Below are 20,000 nucleotides of genomic sequence, written 5' to 3' on the forward strand. Positions count from 1 at the left end.
ACAATAAAATTTTGCCTCCTACCACATGAAAAAAATTATTAAAGTATACACAGATTAACCTTCCACCAACAAAAGATGATTGCAAACTTACGCATATCAAACCAGTCTTCATTCCCATTCTCTGCTCGGAAGGCTGCAATGGCTTGGCGAAGGGCAGTGACAACCACGTAGGAGAAGCAGAGAGCCGGTTCCCCAGTGGCTGTGAAGGCACGATGATTGCATAATTAGGCTGAGACTGCATGCTCTCAAAGTCGAAAGGGAAAGAACAGATAGCGAAAGGAGAGGAGAGCAAAGTAAATGGAGGAAAGATAAAGGATAAAGGGAGAGGAAGAAAAAGAAGGCAAGGAGATAAACAGAGACTAAGACAGAGAAAATAGGAAAAAAGAAGAAACATAACATTACAAGAGAAAGAGATGGATTATTAATTTATTACATAATCTTACGGAAAATTTGGCTGAGAATGAGACCATTAATCTGAAGGTAGTTCCAGATGTTTTCTACATTGTGAAAGAGCTGTTTTACAAAGCTTCTCTTAGTGTTAAAATGGCTCCAAAGAGTTATCACAATCAAAGATTATGTAAGCAGTTTTACTCTTGGATCTCAGTACACCTATTATTTCACTGTAGTGATATTAAATAATGTATGGCATCTCAATATTCCTGGAGCAACAGGAATGAAAATTCCATTCCTTCATACCTTTGGATCCCAAGACACCATAAGGGTTTGAAGCATTAGGGAGGAGAGTCACCCTCATATCAACAGGAATGTCCAGTGCTGTGGGTGGTTTGTATTCCTGCAAAGGAAAGTGTGTAATTTCAAAAATTATGATGTTTTGATGAGGATGATTATAAGCCATTGTCAAGATAAACAAGTTCCTCCATCCTTAATATTGATATTTGACACAATAAATAGTTCAAAATATATTTTTCTGACACAGCTACAGCCATATCCATCAACAAAACACACACACACACACACACACACACACACACAAACACAAACACACACACAAACACACACACAAACACACACACAAACACACACACACACACACACACACACACACACACACACAAAACATACCCAGGTTCCATTGGAGAGCTTTTCACCCGTTTCCACGTTGAACTTCACCAGCTCAGAGGTGTAGAGACCAACGCCCATGATAAAGGCCCCCTCTACCTGCCCAATGTCCACAAAAGGGTTCATGCTTTTCCCACAGTCCTCAACTATATCCGCACGATGGAGCTGTCGGAAAACCATATGTATTGTGATTAATAGAACACAGATACTGTATATACATAAGGCATGGAAATATTGAACAGATTGAGAAAAAAATACAGATTTCAGATGAAAAAAAAAGATAACACCAAAACAGTAGAACAAAATTACCAAACCATGTACCTAAAGCTTACAAAAAAAAAAAAAAAAAAAAAAAAAAAAAAAAAAAAATCTATACATCAAGAAATCCTCCGAATAAAATAAATAATTCATGATTAACCAACCAACCAAGCCATAACATCATAACATTTCCATAAACAAAGTCATGAACTAACCAAGTACTGTCCAGTGAGGACATCAATTTCAACTTCGAGGCAACAGGCAGCCCAGATGTCGTAGCGTTGAGGGTGTTCCTTCCCAGCGGTCCTATTTTCATCATTTTTTGGAGAAAAAAAAAAGAAATAATAATAAAAACATCTTCAAGTTGTTAGGTTTTATAATTGGTACATTCCTTGAATTTCCTCACTTATGGACTAAGCTTTTTACTATCGATAAAGGTGGCTCCTTCCTAGCAGTCTTGTTATTTATTGGTAATTAATCTTCCAAGGATAAATGATAAAGAATGGATGAAGGCAAGTTGCAGTGTTATAACTGAATAATGTAATTCTGGAATCTATACATAGATTTTGATTTATAACTATATTTCTTTCACTATCTTTCTACACTAAATGCATGTTGTATCTAATGTTCTAAAGAGTTTGCAGTATTAGATTGCAGTAATATTTCATTGTTATAATCAATACTCTCAACTTTGCTGCAACCTCAATGAGTTTACAAAAAAGAAAGCTTTTATGAGTTTACAAAAAAGAAAGCTTTTATGAGTTTACAAAAAAGAAAGCTTTTATGAGTTTACAAAAAAGAAAGCTTTTATGAGTTTACAAAAAACGATTTTACTCCACTTACATTATTGCTAAAAAGAAGTTTATTGATTTTCACAATTTTACTGCCAATTTTACTGTCATAAACAGAAACCAAAATTTGGTAGAAATTCTGCATGATAATGTAAAATTACTGAACCAAAATCACCCATTAAAACCAGAAAACAGACAAAATGAAGTGTTATTCATCAAATAGTAGAAATACCCACTATACGCAAAACTAGTTTACCTCAAGAAGTCTCATCTTATATCTAACTCATCATTTTTACATTGGATTCTTCTTCTTTCATAAGATTGTACTAACACCATACCAAATTCAAGCTAATCAAATAATGCAATGCAACGGAGTCATACCAATAGCGCTCGCACAAGTCCACATCTCTCATGTGACACATTCTGATGAGCTCCTCCCAAGTCAACTCCTTATTGGCGTCCTTCTTCAATTCCTCCTCCTTAATTGCATCTATCCTCTGACGAAGAGCTTCACAGGCTATTTTTGTGCCCTGAGAAATGAAAGAGAAGAATTCCTCTCTTTATCTTTATATGGAAGGATGATAAAAGAGATATGTAGCATTTTCAAGAGAGTGGAATGAAATAGGGAGGAAGCATGATAGAATGTATCATATATATATATATATATATATATATATATATATATATATATATATATATATATATATATATATATATATATATATATATATATATATATATATAATATATATATATATATATATATATATATATATATATATATACTCCTTTTAACTGACATTCCTGTAATCAAGTGAAAAATAAAAGAAGAGTAGAAATGTTGCAAAATAGAAGTACAAGTAAAACAAATGATGCAATATTCAATAAGTTAAATATCAACTTTAAACTAACAGCACTGAAACTCACGTGACAGCAAATGTCTGTTCCAAAAGACCCTCCTGTTACTATGGAGTTTGCACCAACAGTTGTGTCCGAAGCCTTGATGATCACCTTTTCAATAGGAATTTCCAAAGCGTGTGCAGCAACTTGAGCCACCTGATAAATACACAAATAAAAATAAACATTCAATACCACGACATCAAAGTATTGAGTCTCATTCAGCTGATATAAATATTCCTTATTAGTTTGCAAAGCTTTGAGTTTCTGATTTTATACTTCATTATCATACACAACACAATATTTTCAGTCACAAAAGAAGAATATAAATCTAAAAAATAACCTAGATATACTAAAGTCATCTTTCTAACCAAATGAATACACTACATGTAACTTATAATCAAAGGGGTTGACAAATCTCCTAAAAACATACCTTGGTATTGATACCTTGTCCCATCTCAATACCACCATGTGTCACAGCTACTGTACCATCATGCTCATAGATGGAGACCTGAATTCCATACCGAAACATGGAAGGGTAGTTGAAACCATACCAAAGTGGCACAATCGACAGGCCTCTCTTCTTCCAACGATTTGCCTGTGGAATTTTAAATCAAAAGTGTAATGGAAATATAGAAGATATTTTCCCTGGATTAAATGGATGGAATTCTCAGGTAAAATACAATCTCATTGACAATTTTTTCTGATATTCTTTGGTATTATAGTTATTTGAAATTTAAATCAAGAATGAAATAACTGCCTGTTGTATACTAAGCATTCAAAGTCATTATTGACATCCATAAAACCAAAACTGAAAGATACATAACCAACTTCACAGTCACTACGAAAAAAACAACTCATACGTCAATATAAAAAAATCACTCTGATATGGAATAACCTAAACAATAAACATATGAAAAAAAGCTCAAATGATAGCTCAAATAACCTTATTGAAGGCCTCCACTTCCTCCTTTCTCTGCTCATACATGGCCTTCTGCTTGAGTAATGGAAGGATTTCATCCAAGACCACGTTCCTCTCAAGTGGAGGTGCCATGAGGCGTGGCACTTCAGGCTTCACCATGTTCAACATACGCACTTCCAGGGGATCCTTTTTGAGATAGTTGGCAATGTGTTCTAATATGTTCTCGATGGTTGCCAGTGCTTCAACAGTGCCTATAGGAAATGGGATTGGTGTAGTACTTACAAGAGTCAGACTGTTATGTTTTCTATCAAGTGAGAGGAATAAGCCCAGTCATATCAAGCAGAGAGCAATCTATATAACACTGAAAATTAGAAGTTGTAAAAGAATATAGAGATAATCAAAGGATTCCCAATCTGGATCTATAAATGTGGAATTGCTAAACTTTATCATATATCCAGTGAATATTGCTACACAAAACAAATATCTTGCAACTAATTAAACCATTTACTATTCCATTCATGGAAATTGTCTGACATGACATATAAAGTACCTCAAAACATCAAACAAATCTATTTTGTGGACAAATCCAACATGGCTCTACAAAATTCTTCAATTACAGCAATAGCCCTTTAATGACACCAAAACTGAGCTATTTACCTGGGGTACGACACCAGGTGTTGGCAGCTGTATCAGTCCGAACAATGACCGGCCTGAAGAGCAGGTTAGGGACATGATAGGCATTCTGGACAGGTCCTGCCAGGAATCCCACTGAGGCCTCATTAGGAACATGGCCTGCATCTGAGAACATATCCACTCTAAGGGCTTGGAGCTTGCCATCGTCATCGAAACCAACCTATAATAAGTGAGTAAAATCAATGAAATTATATCACTGCAATAAAAATGGAAAACTTGAAAAATAGGAGAATGCTCATAACACCAAAGACAATACAATACTCCTCTCAAAATCACATCAAAATACGTATTTCTTCCATAAGCAGAGAATAAAAGTCAACTTAAGTGGCCGTCAAGTAACATTATCACCCAAATCTTACCTCATACTTTGAGAGGTAGGGCTCTCGCCATCCTACAAGACTCATGTGTGTGTTGAGGTCAACAACAATCCTCACGGGACATCTTAGCTTGCGTGATGCTACAGCTGCCGCTGAAGACACAACATGCTGACGGGTGATTTTGCCGCCATATCCCCCACCAATGCGTCTTACTGACACATTTATGCTGTGGAAATACATAGAGAGATGAATATTATGTACAAGCATAAAAAGAGAGAAAAATATGAAGCATGTGGAATGCAAAAATACAGAGAGAGAGAAATAAAGCATATGGAACCAACAGCCTTTCTATTTCTTAGTTTCTACAAATACCTGATCAAAAATAGTCTAAAACATCTAATGATAAACAGATTCTGCATCTTTGACCCTATTAGTACAGCCAAACCCTTGATAAGATGGATTTTTACATTTCTTTCTACATTCATGGAATGAAATGGAAAACATGAATTTCACACAACTAGCCAACTGTTCCCAGCTTTAGTGACTGCAACAGTCTTCTGGGTACTAAGAATTTATACTGTTACATGCCGAAAAAGAATACAAATAAAATTCATCATCATAATTACACATCAAACAAGATTACATTGAAAAAAAAACGCTTATAAATATATATCATCATATACCAAAGTAATCCAGGAACACAGGTCATACCAATGTGCAGGGATGTCCAGCACCTCTGCCACTGATGACTGGGTCTGCGTTGGCCACTGTGTTGTGCTGAACACGTCATATCCATCTTCTGTCGGAACAACGCGGGCGGCAATGGCTTCCATAGTCAGGTGGAACTGACTTCCCTGTTGTAATTCGCCTTTCAGCTTGTGTTTCACTTCCTTAAATCCCTCTGGTGGGATGTTAGAAAAGGAATGATCTAGTCTTTATTTTGATAACCCTAAATCATGTAGGACTTAATCTACAATATCACAAGTGCGGAACTAAGATTTGATTTGATTTCCAAGATGTTCCTAAGAATGTTTGGATAATATTCTTGATGATTCTTGAATGACTTGATGCCTTTGCTTTTTGACTTTTGATAATAAGAATATATACTGCAAGTAAATGCCAGCACCTGAAAAAAAAAAAATCATCATGATCACGATCTTTCTCAAAGAACAAGGACGAAACTACTTCTCTTACCCTCTACGTCCCCTAGAGAATGTGGTTCACGCTTTCCCGTCATGATGTTGACTGCTACTTCCTCTCGGCCCTCCTGCAAAGCCTCTACAATTGTGAGTGCAGGCTTTGCAATATCTTCATATTCAACATTGACGAGTTTGGCTGCACGGACAGCAGTTTCACGATCGTTAGCCACAATGAGACCCACTGCTTGGCCAGCATATCTCACTTGCTCATCGATGAAAACCTGTAATTTTATAAAATGGAAGTTATGTTTTTTTTATTGTCACATTCTTTCTCTTTTGTATGTTAACCCATTGCGTACGGGTGTCATGACATACATGACGTAGGAGCTTTGGCCTGACGACGGGCGTCATGACGTACACGACGTTCGGGGATTTTGGATCACTGTGCTATTTTATTTTGCTATGAAAAAGGAATGAGTGATGATGGCTACTGCAGTCCTAATTACTATAATTACCATAATATCGTGCAAGCTTAACGTCCAAAACCTAGATGGCACCACTTTTTCCTAGCACCAGCAGGTGAGAGAGCCTTGAATGGCACCCTATAGAGCGATGGCACACACTAAGTTTATGAACCCTTGCTCTAAAGTACCGCTGATGAAGGATGTGCAGGCAGAACGAGAAGAGGAAGGTGACTCAATCCATACCCAGTGTCTAAAATGTGCTCCTGTGCCAATATGGATGCCTTTCAATGTGGCACTCACAGTCATAAGCACAGGTTTCATTCCTCTTCCCTACCTCTTGTTGTTATCTTTATTGTAGGTGGTTATATGTTTCGTATTCGTTCATAACAGCACAAAAATAAGAAAAAATAAAGTTGCCTTTAGTCCTCCCATAAAACAGAAATACTTCTATCACATTGAGTATAAAAAAAATAATGAGCTAATATGGATAATATACTACAATTTTAGTCAACTGCAGCACTGATAGAGCCTGTCATATGGCACATATAAGTCTCTAAACTCAGTAAAACACACAAAAAATAAAACACAAAAACCGCTCTAGTTTTACAATGAATGACTGAAAGAGACTGGGATGCTTCAAATTATATTGCTTCAAGCGGTCTCTCTCTAAAATAAAACCTATCCTGGAGGCTGGGCAAGCAAATTTATCTCCGTCTGCAATGGGTTAATATATATTTGGTCTAACCTTCTTTTTTCTTTAATGAATGCATCATAACAGTATCTTCTTCCTGAAAGTTGACATTACTGTGATCTTTAAAAAACCCACAAGAGCTGAAATACATCAAGAATAAGTGATCAATACATGATCCTGTTAGAACTATCACTTCATTTGCCAGGATTCATTTCATGGTCAACATACCGGGTCAGGTCCTCCGCCAGGGTAAAACGAGTTTTTGCCGGGAATGTCACTCGCGTTGATGTAAGCAACAACGCCAGGTATCCTCTGAAATCAAGTGAAAAATGTTGTCTTAGAAATCATAATTTCTCAAATGCATAAATTTTTAAAACTTTTTTTTTTTTTTTTTATTCATAACACATTAATCCTATTGGGATATGCTGAGAATATGGTCGATACTAGATACACCATCCTCTCCAAAAAATAAATTGAATCAAATCAAATTTAAAAGGAAAATTCACTTGAGTTGAATTAAAGTAGAGTAAAGTGAAAAAAAAGTAAACAAATCAAAAACAGAATAAATAAATCAATAAAAACAAAAAAAATCCTTCTAAATATGTTGCAAATGTGTAGAAGCTAGACACATTATCATTGTGATTATCCTTTTAATTTGTTCCAATGACCCACTTCGTGATATCCGTCGCATTTCTATCAGGCTCAAATAATTTCCAAAGAGCACAGTATTGCTAAACTCACCAGGGCCTCTGACGCATCAGCAGACTTCAGCTTAGCTTTTGCATATTTTGTCTGTACGAAGGCACCATGAAGTTCACCGGGCAATGTTGGTATGTCGTCCATGTACACAGCCTCTCCTAAGTGCCAAGGGTCAAAGTAAAGAATCATACCTTTTCATCATATTGATTCCTTTATTATATTTATTGACTATATATGATGTATTACTACATTCATCTGCTACTTATTACTGCTATATCTGTCATTTCTCAAAGCTTGTTGTGTGATGATAATGTTAAGTCATATTGAAGAGGAAACCAGAAAAAAAGTAAAGAGAAATAGATAATTCTAAAACACATTACAGGAACAAGAAAAAAAAGGAAAATTCTCATTGCCAGCAACAAAAATTATTTCATAGCTATATCTATCCTCCCCACACCAAACCAATCAACAACAACAACAAAATAAATCACGCATTACTGACTTACCCGATATCTGTGTGGCAGACTCGACTTTGGGTATAGCCTTGCCAACAGGCCACATGTCTCTGTTCATGTCAAATTCTTGCTGGCCGGAGGACAAGGGTCTCTCTAGCATGGTGCCGCCACTGACAATCTCGTTGCTCACTTTGTCTCCGAGGATTGAGACAATCGCCTTGGAGAGAAATTTGATGTGGATGATATCATAATTTATTGATATAATATATCACTGACTACAGTGACAGTTACCCAATTTTATTTTATTTATTTATTTTATTTATTTATCTTTATTAATTTTATTTTATTATTTTTTTTTTAACTACATTATTGTAGGCTCATTTTCAACACTCAAAATGTGGAGGGAAAATGGAGAGTAAAGAATGAAGAGAGGGCAAGAATTAAAACGTTCGGCATACCTTGTACAGCAGGTTCTGCGCCAAAGACTTCCTGTATTGGGGTGACGCATCTTGTGGCTGGGCGTCGGGCTTTACCTCCTTGCCTAAGAGTCTTGCAGCTTTTACGATGGTTGGGACTTGCAATAAACTACGGCCTCTCAAGAAAGACTCGGTCTGCTTTGCGTGGATCTGAAATTGTTGGTTGCAATAGTGAGTTTCAAATAGTTGGATAGACTTTGGCTCATTGAGATATGTCATCAATATTATTCATAACTATCATCAATATCTGAATGTACTTTAGAACAGATTCATCTTATATGAAAAAAAATATTTGACAATTTAAATAATAGTTATTGAATTAACCTGAACTATCAATTATATATCATAAAGATCAAACAAAAAGAAAACAGGTTATAAGATCACATCTATCTCTAAACCCTTTAAGGACATGCATACTATTTTTAATAATGCTTAGGTGGAGACATGGACAACCTTTACCAATATTTCACAGGAAGCCAGAAAATTATAGGTATGTTTTCAAGTCTTATTGAGATTTTGATCTATAGATTCTAAAATACAATGAAGTTTTTTTGTGCAGACTGAATTACATTCATGCATCAAATTGTAAAATAGTGTGTCCTTTAGGGGTTAAAATCCTGGACTCACAAAATCTGGGTTAATTCCTCCATAAACTATAGTTGGATTCCCGATGACCTTAAACCCATCCTCGGGATCGACTCGTATTTTGAAACACGCATTAACATATGCATGTGCATTCACAGTTCTGGGAGTGATCTTATATGTCCGGAACTGAAATAAAGAAACAAAAGAGTATTATAATGATGTGCATTCTAAATATGTAATATTTTTCTTATAAGTATGTGTTATTAGTTTTACATTTACAATTATTTGAAAATATATAATTTTTCATAAACTTCCTTTTTACTTTTATGTCCGAGTTGGTTTGGGACTATGGATATATTTTGCTAAATCCAATCTTTAACTGATAATATATAAATGAAGTTTGGAATAGAGAAATCTTATATTAAAAAAGAAAATCAAAATACCTGAATCAGTAAAATCATCACATCACATACTACACATCCACTAAACATCAAGAACAGCACATTTTTATAAGCCCTCTCTTACTAATTCCTTGATCTCATATCACCTTTTATCATCAACAAACTTTGATTACCTGAGTGTCTTGGGCCATGGGGGATAGAGTCACAGCTGTGATAAGTCGTCTCGACATGTCTGTTGTCAGGAAGGTCTCGAGATCCACCTGTAACGTGTCTGTTGTATCTGCATGAATGAGGGTCAGCTGGGCATCAACAGCTAGCAGCGTCAGGAAGATATCGGATGGGAATTCATGATGCTTGTGCTTCAGCATGAGGTTACCTGCCCAACTTCCTGTCTGTGAAAAGCAATCAAAGGATATTAACTGAATTTTTGTATCATTTGTAGGGTAAAGGAAATCAAACATGGTGAGATACATTACATCCTTTATTGTGTAAGATTTTGGTACAGAACCAATGTCTAACTGTGTCTATCAGTGAAGCAATGAAGCAAGACTTTAAATGGACTGGTATAATAAAGGAATCACATTGAGATTCTGACCATGAAGAAATAATGGGAAAAGAAAAGAAAATGAAAAATTATTATAAAAAAAGAAAGATAACTGTACTAACAAATAAATAAACTAAAAGAAACAGAAACAGGGTACTTACATTCCGCACTGACACATTTGCCACTAATTTCCAGTGCCGGACGAGGGTGTCCAGGTACCTGTAATTCGGGTACGTATTGGCCACATGTTGGAACACTTCAATAGCCCGGCTGAGGCTAACGTTAGCTCCAAGGACAAGTGGCTCACCTACTGAGATGTTGTATAATGCCTTTACTGCGTTTGTGCTGATGTACGTTGTATATGGGCCATCTTCTTTGTACACACCTGGATCAAGAGGATGTAGTGATTGTGTCAGAGTGGATATATACTATTTGATAGAACAGAAAAAAAAATATATATATGTATATATTGTTGTGTCTTGTTCCATCATAGGATATTTTGAAACACAAAGATATGATATTTAGGATCTCCTTAAGTCTCTGTATATATCCCTCATAGGTAACATGGTGAACCAAACTATTTCTTTGCAATGATTAAATTAATTTATATTTTAAATACATAAAATTAGTACTAGACGAATAAGTACCTTGTCCAGTATTTCCTACAACAATACAATACTTTTCATCTCTTTGGATTTTCTTCATTGCATTTCTTACTCCCTGAAAAAGATGAATAGGAAATTTAAAAAATCTACTATATTCAATGGAGATTATAAATGCCTGATGCATATAATTATATATGGTAAATTCATAAATTCTTCTCCAAGTTTTTATTCCAAAAAAGTATTACATGAGAATAAAACAGAAAAAAAATCTAACTTGTCTGATGGTGATTTTATATCAAATACTCTGCATATATAATCTTATACATCAAATGCATGTAACTTTCTTCAAAGCAAGTTTTGCATAAAATACATCATTAACAGATAAAATCAACCTCATAAACTAGACAAACTTTGGGACATGTCTAAACGTGTCCAAATCAACTTTCCACACTTAATAATACTATGATTCACAACATATTTAAGTACTCTGCGCCACATACCACAAGGGTGAGAGGTCGGTACCACTGGATTCCACCATCAGTAAATGCAACCTCCTCCTCTATGGGGTCGGCATCGGCTTGGTTCCCTTGTCCATTTTTACAACTGGATTCATCCTCCTTTTTGCTGGATCCACACTTACCCTTACAAGCATTACCAGTCTTAGGACACCTGGCTCTGTTTGCTTCCTGTAATTGTAGGATATGTGTTTTAACTTCTTTTTCAATTATGTTACTTATACGAAAAAGTATGCGAGTATACTTATACGGCTCTTCCCTCGCTAATCTTTGACTTTTCTGTTTTTTGAAAAATTGGTGAATCTTTTATTAATATTGTTATTATTATTATCTTCCCCCTCCTGACTAAAAGTTTATTGTAAATGCAATCTTTTGTTCTTTCTTCTTAGTTATCTAAAGAGTAACTTCTTTCTTTGCCCTATCCTCTAAAATATCTTGAATTGGATAAATAATTGAATAGTTACAATATTTATTCTCAATAATATTTTTCTCATCCTTACCTCTGTCTATATGTAATTGAAAAAATAATTTATATTATTTTTATCTTTACAAGAGAGAGAGAGAGAGAGAGAGAGAGAGAGAGAGAGAGAGAGAGAGAGAGAGAGAGAGTGAGTGAGTGAGTGAGTGAGTGAGTGAGTGAGTGAGTGAGTGAGTGAGTGAGTGAGTGAGTGAGTGAGTGAGAGTGAGTGAGAGTGAGTGAGAGAGAGTGAGAGAGTGAGAATGAGAGAGAGAGAGAGAGAGAGAGAGAGAGAGAGAGAGAGAGAGAGAGAGAGAGAGAGAGAGAGAGTGAGAGAGTGAGAGTGAGTGAGTGAGTGAGTGAGTGAGTGAGTGAGGGAGGGAGGGAGGGAGGGAGGGAGGGAGGGAGGGAGGAGGAGAGGAGGGAGGGAGGGAGGTTGGGAGGGAGGGAGGGAGAGAAGGAGGAGGAGGGAGAGAATAGGAGGAGAGGGAGGAGGGAGAGAGGGAGGGAGGAAGGGAGAGAGAGAGGGAGGGAGAGATGGAGCGAGAGATGGAGGGAGAGATGGAGGGAGAGACAGAGGGAGAGATGGAGGGAGAGACAGAGGGAGAGATGGAGGGAGAGACAGAGGGAGAGATGGAGGGAGAGACAGAGGGAGAGATGGAGGGAGAGACAGAGAGACGGAGAGATGGAGAGACAGACAGAGACAGAGAGAGTCACAAACACACCTCAATATCAACAAGTTTATCCTTCAAGCATTGGTCTCCGTCTTCAGCAAGAGATTTGAAGGCATCGAGAATGGGGCGATAGCCAGTGCATCGGCAAAGGTTTCCGTCCAAAGATTCCTCCACTTGGGCAGCTGTCAGTGATCCTGAAGATTTCAACTGTCTGCAAATTGAGAGTGATTGATTAACTGAAAGTGCCTGATGAATTGAAAGCAACAGTAAGAGAGATCTATTATTCATCCTACAATCATTAATTACTGAAATCTGATTAGTGTGCATCAACACTTTAAAAATAGATAAAGGATTCTTCACTAAAAATTTACTTCTTGTATCGCCTGCAAGAAAGACCAAGAGATTTGTCTAACCTTAAAGCATATTCCCTTTCTTCAATCCTAAAAAAAATCCTAAGAAAAAAGTCTTTAGATTTTCTGACTCACCATAAGGTTTGCATTATTCTAATATTGGGAAGAATAGACTTATACAGTAATCCTGGTCCAAAAGAAACAAAGCTACAAAGAAAAGTCAGTCAGAACATGTAACTCAAATCATCATTTAATTTTATCTATATATAATTTTTTACTTATTGTAAATACTTACCCATACATAGTCATGATCATTCCTGGGGAACAGTAACCGCACTGAGTTCCATAAAAGCCCGTGAGAGCTTTCTGGAGCGTGTGGTATCCATCGTAGCGATTTCCTAGGTACTCCACTGTCTCAAAGGACCAGCCAGCACAGGCATAAACCAGAAGCTGACACTACATGACGTTGAGAGTGAGAGAGAGATGAGGGATGTGAATTAATTCAATATTCTATTCCCTTTTTTTTAACTAGCTACATTCCATGATATATCAACTTTATGAAATATTGTTTAATTCAGATATTTTTTTATTCCCAAGCTGATACAGGTATATGTTTCAAATATAGGGAAATGTTAAGCATGTCACTGGATGTTGATAAAGCAACAATATCTAAAAGTATAAAAGAATTCCTTAAACAAAAGGAAGAAGTACAAAAAAAATCCTAAAATGCAGACTAACCGCATTCACACTGAAAGTCTTATAAGCTCCTTCATGTTCAGGATCAGGTGCAGTTGCCACGACCGTGCAGACGCCGCAGCCTCCTTCCCTGCACAGGACTTTCGTTCCTGGTAGCTTGACCTGCTCCCTCAGGAAGTCTACGAGGGTCATCGTCTTCGAAACTTCTGGTCCAACTGGGTGGTGCAATAAAAATATTAATGTGTTTCTTACCTTTGTGTGACATCTTTCAGTAATTTTCATATGGGTAGCATCTCAAACTGTTAGAAATCATTCAAAATCATAACTCAAAAGGCCCTGAATACCTACTGGTGTAATACTTATTGTTAATCTTGACTTTCAGTCGTCGGGGAGGAGCCACCCCTCCCTCTCCTGCTGCTGCGGTCTCCTGTGGTGCCATCGTGGGAATCCCGCAGTCTTAGCTCGGGGTTGTGTGATTAGGTTGTTCTGGGGTGCCGATCAGGTACCAAAGACTGTAACAGAAAGGGAGGCATTAGGTCTTGTGAGTTTGATGGGTGCTGATGATTCATGAGTTGCGTGTAATGAGTTTTTGTAGTTAAGGGATCATAGGATGGATTTATTTTCTCTTAATAATGTATGAGATGTTATATAATACAACACATATTCTTATCTATTGGCCACCTAATGTGGATAGCAAATAATGTCAGTATAGTGTTATTATGTCTGATTTTGTCACAAATGCCTTTAAGATACATAAGAACTTAACATGAAATAGACTTTAAAGCATATTCAAAACATTTTTTTTTTTTTTTTTTTTTTTTGCATTAATATTTTACTAACTCCTAACAAACCTCAAGTATGGTGAATCTTTGACCTGCCTTCTTAATTGCATGACTGTCCCTTCCAATTTCCATGACCTTCCCCAAACTTTAGTCACATGACCTTCTCTATTCCTCCTAATCCTAGTTTTACAATTGTTATAAAAAAAAAAAATCAGAACAAAGTCTGCTGATACTTCACTCTGAAACACAACAGCAATAAGGACACTAAATCCTAATGTTTTGAGATATAATAGACTCTTTATTTGATAAAATTAGTTTATTGTTTTATAGATCTAGCCTGACTCAAAATGTTACTGCATTTTGTAACAAATGAGTCCCTACAACAGAGTAATACACATCATACATTGAGAATAACTTAAACTGTAATATAAATAAATCTTCATGTAAAATTACCTTTACCTTTTTCCTTACTGAAACCATACGAATCTGACTTTGGATCTCCTACTTAGTACTGATGTCATATTAGTAAACTTAATCACCATCAAAAATGGTATCAAAAACTGGGGAAATGCCTTCAAAATGCTAAAAATACCTATTAGGAAAACTGTGGGACATACTGAATGCGCCATTCTTCCTATCTCAATGTAGTTGTTTCAAATAATCTTTGAACACACATCACGTGGTTGTGTTTTTCTTCGGGAATCGTTCTCTATACTTCCTTCTGCTTTGATCCTTACCCAAAAAAGAAAATTATATCAGATGAGATGCATACCCGAGAGGCGTGGCTATGGGTATCAACGGCTACAGATACCTTAACAAAGTAATGTCTGGTCAGGTCAGGTCACCGAATAAGTCTACACCGGTTTTGATTGACGTAATGTTGAAGCTATACTTTGCTTTGTTTGCAAAACATACTTGCTGAAAGTATGCTGTGCTTGAAAGGTTTCTTTACAGGATCTCTCCAAGTAACTACCAGAAAACAGGCATAACTAAAGGTGTAAAAAAAAAGAGGGAAGGGGGGGGGGGGGTGCGGATTATGGGATGCCACTGCACTTGATTAAGAACGTTTGCAAATTTTTCTCAGTAGACAACCATATCTAATTCTTCTAGATAGGGGGGGAGGAGCACATAGGGATGCATTACCCTAAAACTCCGTTACTCTAGGACGGACGAGGTACCATTGGAACAGTCAAGCGGTGGTCTTTGGAAGAGTTGAAGGCTTACCATTGAAACTCCCCTTATGAAGAGGATCTGTGTCTGGCCAACAAGTCTTATCAATGCCCACTCCCTGTCAAGAATGATTTTGACAAGGCAGTGATTCCACGCAAGCACTATAACGCATCAAGAGGACGAAGGGAGAGAGATGGGAGGGGGAAAGAGAGAGAGAAAGAGGAAGGGAAAAGCGAGAGGTTGGTAAGGGGAGAGAGGGAGGGAGGGGGAAGAGAGAGAGAGAGAGAGAGAGAGAGAGAGAGAGAGAGAGAGAGAGAGAGAGAGAGAGAGAGAGAGAGAGAGAGAGAGAGAGAGAGAGAGAGAGAGAGAGAGAGAGAGAGAGAGAGAGAGAGAGAGAGAGAGAGAGAGAGAGAGAGAGAGAGAGAGAGAGAGAGAGAGAGGAGAGAGAGAGAGGAGAGAGAGAGAGGAGAGAAAGAGAAGAAAGAGGAAAGAGAGAGAGAGAGAGAGAGCATGCGAAACCGACCACGTCTGTATCCCCCAGAAAGTCTCTCCTTACATTTCTAAACCTACACCACCCATGTCTAACGTACTCATAATAACATGCCCGTGTTTGAGAATCGCTGGAATCAAATCAATAGGGTTGCGTCGAGAAAAACAAATCGGTAAATAGAAAAATCAAGCACTTACAGAAGCTTTTCATGCAACTACTCAACAATAGCAGCTCTGCATAGAATAATACACCATCCATACAAATACGCATTCATACTAGCAATGTAAATGCATTTCTTACCAATTCTTTGTTCATAGTCTTCATACGGCCTGCAATTCCAAACTTAAAAGAGAATTTGTTTGAAGCCGAACCCCAAGGTACCGAGATGAGATTCGAATACATTTTTCCTTTTTATTTTGTTTTTGGTCTTCTAAAGATTATAATTGATTGATATCATTGTTGTTGCTATTATCACCATCATCATTATTGTCATTCGCTTATTTATTAATCTATTTATTCATTACTTTTATTATAATCTATTATTAAAGTAGTAGTAGTAGTAGTAAGTGTGGCTGTAGTAGTAGTGGTATTGTTGTAATAGTTGTTATCATTACTGTCGTATCAATATTATTATTACTTTTATAATAAAAGCAACAACAATAATGATAATAATAATATTGCCATTATCATTATCATCACTATCATCATCATCACCGTCATCATCATCATTATCAGTATAGTTGTTGCTGTTGTTGTTGTTCTTATTTTCACTATCCATCCTATCACTAATGTACATTATTTCCGATGATGATGAGGAGGAGGACAACGATAGCGTGAATAATGATAATGGTAATAATAATGGCAATGGTATTGGCAGCAATAATAATACTATTATTATGATAATAATAAAAATAATAGTTATCATAATAATAATAATAATAATATGTCATCATCATCATCATTGCACTTAATAGAAAACAACAGTAATAGAAAAAAAAAATATCAGTAAAAAAAAAAAGACAAAAAAAAAACTAAAATTAGCAGTTCTCCTCAATGGGTATTTGCGACATGGCTAGCCACGTGACTGTGCAAAAATGCTTTTGGTAATGGAGGAAGGGAGAGGAGTAAGGGGGGGAGGGGGGCGAGGGTACAGAGAAGGCAGAGGGAGAGAGAGGGAGGGTGGGGAGAAGGGGAGAGGGAGAGAGAGGGAGGCTGGGGAGAAGGGGAGAGGGAGAGAGAGGGAGGCTGGGGAAAAGGGGAGAGGGAGAGAGAGGGAGGGTGGGGAGAAGGGGAGAGGGAGAGAGAGGGACGCTGGGGGGGAGGGGAGAGGGGGAGGGGAGAAGGGGAGGAGAGAGAGAGGAGGAGGGGAGGGGGAGGGGAGAGAGAGAGGGGGAGAGAGAGAGGGAGAAAGGGGAAGGAGAAGGGGGAGAGGGAGAGGGAGGGTGGGAAGGGGAGAGGGAGAGGAGGGGGGGGAGAGAAGGGAGAGGGGAGAGAGGGAGGGTGAGGAGAAGGGGAGAGGGAGAGAGAGGGGGGGGGGAGAGGGAGAGAGAGGGAGGCTGGGGAAAAGGGGAGAGGGAGAGAGAGGGAGGCTGGGGAGAAGGGGAGAGGGAGAGAGAGAGAGGGTGGGGAGAAGGGGAGAGGGAGAGAGAGAGAGGGTGGGGAGAAGGGGAGAGGGAGAGAGAGAGAGGGGGGGGAGAAGGGGAGAGGGAGAGAGAGAGAGAGGGTGGGGAGAAGAGGAGAGAGAGAGAGGAGGGTGGAGAAGGGAGAGGAGACGGAGAGGGGAGAGAGAGAGAGGGTGGGGAGAAGAGGAGAGAGAGAGAGGGTGAGGAGAAGGGGAGAGGGAGGGAGGGTGGGGAGAAGGGGAGAGAGAGAGAGAGAGGGAGGGTGGGGAGAAGGGGAGAGGGAAAGAGAGGGAGGGTGGGGAGAATGGGAGAGGGAGAGAGAGGGAGGGTGGAGAGAAGGGAAGAGGGAGAGAAAGAGTGGGAGGGAGGAGAGAGGGGGAGAGAAGGAGAAGGAGAGAAAGAGGGGAAGAGAAAGAGGGAAGGAGAATGGGAAAGAGGAAGAGGGAGGGAGGGAGGGGAAGAGAAGGGGGTTGGGGTAGGTGAGTGGGAAGAAGGGAGAGAAAAAAGAGGAGAGAAGGAGAGGGTGGACGTGAAGGAGGAGAAGGAGAAATTAAAGTTGAAGTTGAAGGTGAGGGGGGTGGGAGGGGGAGAGGGATTGATTTGATTTGATACAGTTTATTTGCAGAACAATTTACATGCCCTGCAAAAAGCCAGGGTAAGATGTCAAGCATCTATCCAAACTGGCTAAGCTTCTATTGCGTAAAGGGCTTAGTCAAGCACAAATCTTACATACCTGAGGGGCTGCATTATACTGGTTAACATATTTACATGTTTTACCTAGTCGGTAAAAAACCTTTTATGTCACTGATCATGTCAAAGACAAGACCAGTGTCTATAATAAGATTAATATAATCTACAAGTGATGTTCTTTGTACAGTGCTGTTCGATCGATAGGATGCAGTTTCCGTACAGCAAAGCAAGTAGTGGTTGAGACTATGTGATTTAGCTTTTTTGCACAATTTACAGTGGTGATATGTGACAGAAGGAGAAGGAGAAATTGAAGTTGAAGTTGAAGGTGAGGGGGGTGGGAGGGGGAGAGGGTGGGAGGGGGAGAGGGAGAGAGAGAGAGAGAGAGCGAGAGCGAGAGAGCGAGAGTGAGCGAGAGAGCGAGAGAGAGAGAGAGAGAGAGAGAGAGAGAGAGAGAGAGAGAGAGAGAGAGAGAGAGAGGAGAGAGAGAGAGAGAGAGAGAGGAGGCAAAGGGAGAGAGGAGAGAGAGAGAGAGGAAGAGCGAGAGAGAGAGAGAGAGAGCGAGCGAGCGAGAGAGAGAGGAAGAGAAAGAGAGAGAGAGAGAGAGAGAGAGAGAGAGAGAGAGAGAGAGAGAGAGAGAGAGAGAGAAAGAGAGAGAGATAGGGGGGGTAGGAAGGGAGGGAGGGAGAGAGCGAGAGCGAGAGCGAGAGAGCGACAGAGCGAGAGAGAGAGCGACAGAGCGAGAGAGAGAGAGAGAGAGAGAGAGAGAGAGAGAGAGAGAGAGAGAGAGAGAGAGAGAGAGAGAGAGAGAGAGAGAGAGAGAGAGACAGAGAATATTCTCTTATTCTTTAGTACACACTTAATTCCCTATTGCCACCCACCAAAAATCAACGGACAAAAAACAGTCAGTCACACATAATGAAAGTCACCATTACAATGCCTCGTTTAGTAGAGACAGTACAGCTCGCATTCGAGTCACTAGTAAATGCATGTGTCTAACTATTAGACAACAGACGTGGGTGTAGGGGATACGTTCTTAGAAAAAGAACAGCTGTAATTTGTTTCATGTCTTACCTAATATAGTCTCGTTGACAATAAGGAGTACAAAATGTCTTATGTTAATATCAGAGATAACGTAATCAGCCTATCATATTTCATAAAGCTTACGTCACATTGTGAGATGGAACTCATGTCATCATGACTTGTGTTTATAGACCTACACACGCTAGCGCACCATCATACGCATGCACGCACACGCGCGCGTGTGTACGTGTAATCATCCATTCATGAATTAAATGTTCTTGAACTTCATTACCTTTCTCTCGTAATTCTTTAAGTAATTTTAAAATTACATATTAGTTCTATTTTGACTGGTGAACAGTGAGTGGTTCTGATTTTCATATCAAATGACACTGATTCTTAGTCAAACATCGGTTAACTTTCCATTGTAGCATATTTAAGAAACCAAGGGCTAAATTCCCATGCTCATACACGTGAGTTCATTTATGACATCTTTACATATCACATACCATTCCCATAT

The 20,000-nt window shown here is 38.4% G+C and overlaps 1 protein-coding gene across 2 annotated transcripts in view; it reads right to left on the reverse strand.

The window, feature by feature from the left end:
- Positions 1–20,000, reverse strand: part of LOC122253058 (uncharacterized) — a 21,479-nt gene that overhangs the window by 1,094 nt on the left and 385 nt on the right. Inside the window, exons 1-26 of one of the 2 annotated variants that reach the window (XM_043015833.2) lie at positions 16,452–16,564; positions 14,058–14,221; positions 13,752–13,924; positions 13,309–13,469; positions 12,715–12,874; positions 11,518–11,703; positions 11,060–11,132; positions 10,574–10,797; positions 10,042–10,260; positions 9,510–9,653; positions 8,865–9,032; positions 8,458–8,623; positions 7,994–8,109; positions 7,481–7,564; positions 6,153–6,378; positions 5,670–5,859; positions 5,001–5,184; positions 4,606–4,801; positions 3,973–4,199; positions 3,460–3,624; positions 3,057–3,185; positions 2,511–2,659; positions 1,554–1,644; positions 1,084–1,245; positions 697–793; positions 92–199 (exon numbers count right to left, since the gene is read on the reverse strand). In XM_043015833.2, the coding sequence (XP_042871767.2) occupies positions 92–199; positions 697–793; positions 1,084–1,245; positions 1,554–1,644; positions 2,511–2,659; positions 3,057–3,185; positions 3,460–3,624; positions 3,973–4,199; positions 4,606–4,801; positions 5,001–5,184; positions 5,670–5,859; positions 6,153–6,378; positions 7,481–7,564; positions 7,994–8,109; positions 8,458–8,623; positions 8,865–9,032; positions 9,510–9,653; positions 10,042–10,260; positions 10,574–10,797; positions 11,060–11,132; positions 11,518–11,703; positions 12,715–12,874; positions 13,309–13,469; positions 13,752–13,924; positions 14,058–14,148 (3,889 nt within the window). In that variant the 5' untranslated portion in view covers positions 14,149–14,221; positions 16,452–16,564. Of the gene's footprint in view, positions 1–91; positions 200–696; positions 794–1,083; positions 1,246–1,553; positions 1,645–2,510; positions 2,660–3,056; positions 3,186–3,459; positions 3,625–3,972; positions 4,200–4,605; positions 4,802–5,000; positions 5,185–5,669; positions 5,860–6,152; positions 6,379–7,480; positions 7,565–7,993; positions 8,110–8,457; positions 8,624–8,864; positions 9,033–9,509; positions 9,654–10,041; positions 10,261–10,573; positions 10,798–11,059; positions 11,133–11,517; positions 11,704–12,714; positions 12,875–13,308; positions 13,470–13,751; positions 13,925–14,057; positions 14,222–16,451; positions 16,565–20,000 lie in introns of those variants that run through there. The other variant, XM_043015832.2, reaches the window with a different exon arrangement.

The sequence above is a fragment of the Penaeus japonicus genome, unplaced genomic scaffold (genome assembly GCF_977035675.1).
Source record: "Penaeus japonicus unplaced genomic scaffold, GWHDUDI00000001_assembly GWHDUDI00000006, whole genome shotgun sequence".
Lineage (NCBI taxonomy): Eukaryota > Metazoa > Arthropoda > Malacostraca > Decapoda > Penaeidae > Penaeus > Penaeus japonicus.